The 6,015-nt window shown below is 37.1% G+C and overlaps 2 protein-coding genes across 2 annotated transcripts in view; both read left to right on the top strand.

Moving 5' to 3' along the window:
- The window catches only part of LOC103460647 (interferon-induced protein 44-like), a 2,627-nt gene extending 1,107 nt beyond the window's left edge, over positions 1-1,520 (top strand). The window contains exons 4-7 of the mRNA XM_008402913.1: positions 394-546; positions 717-885; positions 1,181-1,278; positions 1,359-1,520. Of these exons, the coding sequence (XP_008401135.1) occupies positions 394-546; positions 717-885; positions 1,181-1,278; positions 1,359-1,520 (582 nt within the window). The remainder of the gene's footprint in view (positions 1-393; positions 547-716; positions 886-1,180; positions 1,279-1,358) is intronic.
- Positions 1,521-1,831: 311 nt separating this feature from the next.
- Positions 1,832-6,015, top strand: part of LOC103460646 (interferon-induced protein 44-like) — a 25,245-nt gene continuing 21,061 nt past the window's right edge. The window contains exon 1 of the mRNA XM_008402912.1: positions 1,832-1,878. Within this exon, the coding sequence (XP_008401134.1) occupies positions 1,832-1,878 (47 nt within the window). The remainder of the gene's footprint in view (positions 1,879-6,015) is intronic.

The raw sequence follows: 6,015 nt of genomic DNA, 5'->3' as shown, positions 1-6,015 counted from the left end.
CCATCCATCCATCCATCCATCCATCCATCCATCCATCCATCCATCCATCCATCCATCCATCCATCCATCCATCCATCCATCCATCCATCCATCCAAGGGGTGCTGGTGCCTTTCTCCAGTGGTCAACAGGTCGCCAGTTCATTGCAGGCACATGTCTGAGTGAAAAGTTAGCTGATATTTTTTTTTACATTTTATGATATAATTTTTATTACACATTTCCCTTCTATCCACAGTGCACCTTTGAAGGTTGAAATCTACAAAAAAAATTAGAATTTGTAAATAAAATAGTTAATATATTTTGAAGAAGATTTGCAGCTCTTCTCATTGTTTAAAATATATATTTTACATCTATTTGTGTACTGCTTACATAAAAACCTCTTTTTTTTCTTTCAGTATCAAACCTATGAAATCAAGAAAGAAAGCAGGGGGAACTTTTATCCCTTTGTGTTCAATGACATCATGGGTCTGGAGGACGGAGATGGAAGAGGAGTCAGAACAGACGACATCATACTGGCCTTGAAGGGTCATGTGAAGGATGGATATAAGGTATAAATATAGAGTTTTAAAATAATTTTTAACAGTCACCTAAAAGGCAGGTTCTAATTGGCTTAGATTCTAAAACACTTTCACATTTCACATATCTCACATACCTTGCTTTATGTGAAACTATATATCTCCATACAGATTTTTCATAACTTTGTTATTTATTTCCACAGTTCAATCCTGCATCTTCTCTTTCTGATGATGATCTTGGCTACATTTCTTCCCCGTCCATCAGTGACAGAGTTCATGTTCTGGTTTGTGTTTATTCTGCTGACTCACCAAAAATGAAGTCGTCTGTTTTACAGAAAATGAGCAAAGTCAGAGAAGCAGCCAGTGATCTGGGTAAGAATAGAAATAAGTTATACAATCACATTTACATTCAGGAAAGTAATGCAGCTGTTTACACAAGACAGCAAAACTCTCGAGCTTGATTAGTATAGTTGGTTGTATAATGTAAGAGGAAAAATTGTGTACAAAAATATTAAGATAACATTTTTCTGCTTTCTCTTTTTTCATAACATCTTACTTCTAGATTTTCAAAAATGGCTCTTATAGCATCTGAGTAGCATTGCTTTGAGGTTCTTGATATATTAATTGTTAATCTAAAAAGTTACTCAAGAAAACTCTGTATCCACAGAAATCCCTCAGCTGGCGATTCTCACCCACTTTGATGGCTGTGGTGAAAAAGAAAGAGATTTGAGAAACATCTACAGGAGCAAACATTTAGAGAGAATGGTGAGTTATAGAAAGTTATGCAAAACATGAGAACCTCCCTCACCATATTAGACTCTGAATAAATAGATTTTTTTAAACAGATGACTGACTTCAGCTCCAGTCTGGGGATCCCAATGAACTGCATCCTCCCAGTGAAGAACTACAGTGATGAAACTGAGCTGAATTCAGACGTCACCACTCTGATCCTGAGTGCTCTGAGGCTGATGATTGACTTTGGAGACGACTACTCCGACACACTGTGAAGCCACAGAACTGTTTGTTATCCAGTCAGTAGTATCTGTTTAACGTAAACTTTTTTTCTTTAAGTTGGTTTAACACTAATACAGTATAAGCACCACAGAAATGGCAACAGACAGCAAAATACACTGCAAAACCTAATTAATTTCTCCTGACTTAAAAAAGTATTTGCAAACCCATTGCTTCAAAATTATTTAGTTTACATTAACCCTTTCATGCATAGTGGTCACTGCAGTGGACAGTTGTCTACTGGCCATCAGCTGAAAATGCAAGAAATTATTTGTTTAAATCCAATATGGCCAACAGCCAATAAAGCATGCCAACCGTCCAGGTCCCTCCTTCTACTGTAGACGACTTTGGCAGGTAAAAAAGAATAGATAACCACTAAAGAACAATACTACTGATGTATTTTTCCAATAACAACTTTGCATTTGGAGAAAATTACAATTGATCACCTATAAAAGATAAAAAAATATATATTTTTTTACAAATTTTCTTTCCTACCTTTTTTATGCCTTAAGAAAATAAAAAAAATAAAAAATTGAAGAAAATCCTGACACAAAGGATCATAATTCATGCACAAAAGGGTTAATTTCACTAACATTAACTTTTAAATTTCAGTGAGTTTAACTTAAGTTCACCTAATAAATCTGAGTTTGTTCTTTTATTGAAATAGTTCTTGGCTCATGCTTTTTATTTGGTTTTCTACTTAAACTTTGTCAGAAACTATGGAAAGCAGGGATATTTTACTCACTTCTTTTATTAAGAAGTGAGTAACGTAATCATGGTCATGAAATCAAATCAAATCAAATTTTATTTGTATAGCACATTTCAGCAGCAAGGCATTTCAAGGTGCTTTACACAAAACAAAACAAAATAAAAACAACATGTGACATTGAATAAACAGTAAGAAAGAGAAAGATTATTTCTTGTTATAACCTGAGCCAGTGGGAGCATATAAATATTGAAAAGAAGGGGCCCTAGGATTGAACCTTGGGGTACCCCACTTGTGACCTTTGACCTCTCTGATGAGAAGTTTCCGATTGAAACAAAGAAATCCCTGTTCTTTATGTAAGATTCAAACCACTGGAGCACTGGACCGGAGAGTCCGACCCAACTCTCCAGTCAATTCAGTGAAATGTCATGGTCAACATGGTCGAAAGCTGCACTGAGGTCCAACAGAACCAGAAAATGAATATACAACACACATTTCAGCAACAAGACAGTTTAAGGTGATTTACATAATAAAAATACAAAGTCACTGAACACACAGTCAACAATTGAAGCATTACATTTTGTCAAGTGCCGTTGTTACCAGTGATGGTATAGTTACTTTGAAAAAGTTACTTTAATCGGATTATTGACTACTCCTTGAAAAATTTACTTAGTTAAATTCCTGACTACTTGATTTGGAAAGTAACTAAGTTACATTAAAAGTAATTTTTTTAGTTACTTTCAGAAGCTGCTGACAACAACAACGCTCCACCACCTGTAAAAATTACTTTGAGCTTTGCCAATACTTAATTGCAAGCTATTTCATAATAGTAACATCAACAATGTGTCTCCACTTATAAAGTTGACCTGAAGAGGACATTGTTTAATGGTTACAACAGTACAAAAAAAATTGTAAGTTGTGTGTTCCACTATTGTCTGGAAAACTTTAAGAAGGATTTTAAATCCCCCACTCCTCCCCCCAGCCTCCAGGTTCTGCATTACGGCCCTGTGTTTGTTGTCAGAGCGCACAGCTCTCCTCCTGCGGCTCCACAACTCAAATATCCTTCTGTACAGATTTGTGACACTTATCTTAATATTAATAATTATAATGGCATTTAGTTGCACAACTTTACAGACACGTTCATTCGTGGCTGTTTTCACGTTTATTGCTCTGTTCATATTAGTCTCGATGTTTGCAGTTTTCTGGAGTTCAATGCGAAGCTCGACGTCATTCACAGGTAATATATTAACATTAACAAAGACACAGAGGGATGGATCATCCGAGAAATGATGGACAGGGAGAGTCTGATGTAAACGAACTGGATGACAGACAAATTCTGTGATTTATTATGTCTCTGCTTATTTCCAAGCCCAAATGATTAACTTCACGTTAAAAAACGAACCCCAAAAAGCGCAGCCCACGACTCATTTGCAAGCTACTTTAGAAACAAAACAGGCCCAAAGTCGATAATAATAATCGGATTTGGCGACAGAAACTCAAAATAGTTCCTGTTTTCAAGCAACAAAATGCGCATCTCTCTCCTCCCTCCATCGTTTACACCAGTGGTTCCCAAACTTTTTCTGCCCCCCCCCTATGGCTTACAAATAGCTGTCTGGTTGAACGATGTGTGTGAGCGAAGGGGGTGGAGGGTGGATTCTTAGAGACTTGCTGTTATACTCAGCCCTGACTCCAGATGAACAAGGGGGGAAATCAACTTTTTGGGGGGCAAAATGAATCATAGCTGAACATAGACAACAACTTAGCCTGCAAGCTACTTGTTAACAAGCTTAAGGTGATGTATTAATATTAGCTAGCTAGTCATCTTTTAGCTAACATTACCTGCATCAAACAGCTTTACTAAACAGTCTGTTAGTTTGGGAGAAAAACTTTGAAAAGTTCTTTGCGTTTTGCTGGTTTGCTGCCATGATTCTAACACACCTGCGTAGCTCCGCACAGCACCAGCAGGTCTCCTTGCGTTTAAAGGCGGCTCAGAAAAACAGATTACCACATGTTAACAACGGATTAAACAGTTTTAACTGCTGATAAAAGTGACAGAGGACACACATATGGGAAGTGCGGAAGCCCCTACTGTATAAAATCGACAGAGAGACTTGGCCATTCTAAGGTAAAAACCCAGCGCATACAGCGTTCAGGTTTTTTTGTTTGTTTTTTTTTTTTTCATCCAGACGGCTTCCCGCGCCCCCCCTGCAAAGACAAGGTGCCCCCCCCTAGGGGCACACCCCACAGTTTGGGAACCTCTGATGTAGCCCATGCGACATATTGTGGACTCAGAGATGCTCTCCTGCATGCCTCGGTTGCAACGAGTGATTATTTGAGTTACTGTTGCCGTTTTATCAGCTCAAACCAGTCTGGCCATTCTCCAATGATCTCTGGCATCAACAAGGCATTTGCGCCCACAGAACTGTCGCTCAGTGGATATTTTCTCTTTTTCTGACCGTTCTCTACTTTTTTGTCTAATCAGAACTTGGAAAATATATTTTAATACCATCAAAGACATCATAATTCATCTCAGGTGTTGAACTTCATTATCCTTATGTTTTATACATATAATGTTTTTAAAATAATTTGTTTTGTTACCGAGAATAATTTTTATTTTATTTTATGTTAGAAAGTCGATATGTAGCTGTTTCACAGTAAATCAGTCCTGAAGTGAAGGATTATTTTCTCTATGCTTTTGCATTTTGATATAGTTCAATCTCCTTTTCTTTTTTTACATTTTTATTTACTTTCCTCTTTTTTTCTCTTCTTTTGGCTGGTCCTGCTTACTCTTTTTTTTGTTTTAAAAATGTAACAATTTGATCCACTGCCTTGACATTTTGTGAACATTCCAACAACCCCGGCACAGATTCATGAAACAGAACATGAACATCCAAGTCAACATTATTGATTGTTTCAGACCAATTTGTCCCAGCAGTTGAGTAATCAGGATCTCTGGTGTGATGCATCAAAACCAGGATGATTCCTTCAGCATCTGTTGAAACAAGGAAGAAATGCTCAACGTTTGACCTCGATGCCATTAGAACAGATTTTTGTAGTTCAAAATTTTCCTTAATTTATCAATCTCAAAAATCTGAAAATTCAGTACCAAGACTCTTCACACATGAAACTTATGAAAATATCCAAGATTTTATTCAGGGTTTTAATGAGCTGGTCTAAAATGTATGACCAGCTCATTAAACCTGCACTTGACCAAACATATTCTTCAAGGCTTTGATTGATCAACTTGAAATTTGGTGAGTTTTCTTATAAGGCATGGAGGATCTAGAGTTATTGATGTTTCTCATCTCCTCACTTTTGTAATATTGTTGAAGCAGCAGGGCCAGAATTCAAAATATAACTTCTATCCCCTACAAAGAGACATGAAATCTTCTGTGATTGGTCCTCTTCTGGTTCTAACACAACTCAGTGGTCAAAAGCCGACATCACCTAAACTCTGAGAACAGGATCTGAATCCAGCCTCCTACAGATCTTCAAACAATTGGTAAATGTGACCTAATTCATTTGTAGTGGAAAAGCAATAAAACAAACGATGCCAAGGAATTCTAAGATCTAAATTATGAAATGTACTTGAGTGTCAGTTTGTTAATATGAAATGAGATCCTCACTCACTATTCTTATTCTCCATCTTGTGGTTTCCTAGCACAAATAAAAACACATCGACATTAATAGATCCATCCATCCATCCATCCATCCATCCATCCATCCATCCATCCATCCATCCATCCATCCATCCATCCATCCATCCATCCATCCATCCATCCATC

Source organism: Poecilia reticulata, unplaced genomic scaffold, assembly GCF_000633615.1.
Source record: "Poecilia reticulata strain Guanapo unplaced genomic scaffold, Guppy_female_1.0+MT scaffold_269, whole genome shotgun sequence".
NCBI lineage: Eukaryota > Metazoa > Chordata > Actinopteri > Cyprinodontiformes > Poeciliidae > Poecilia > Poecilia reticulata.
Note: the sequence above shows the minus strand (reverse complement) of the source record. Positions and strands in the feature narration are given on the sequence as shown.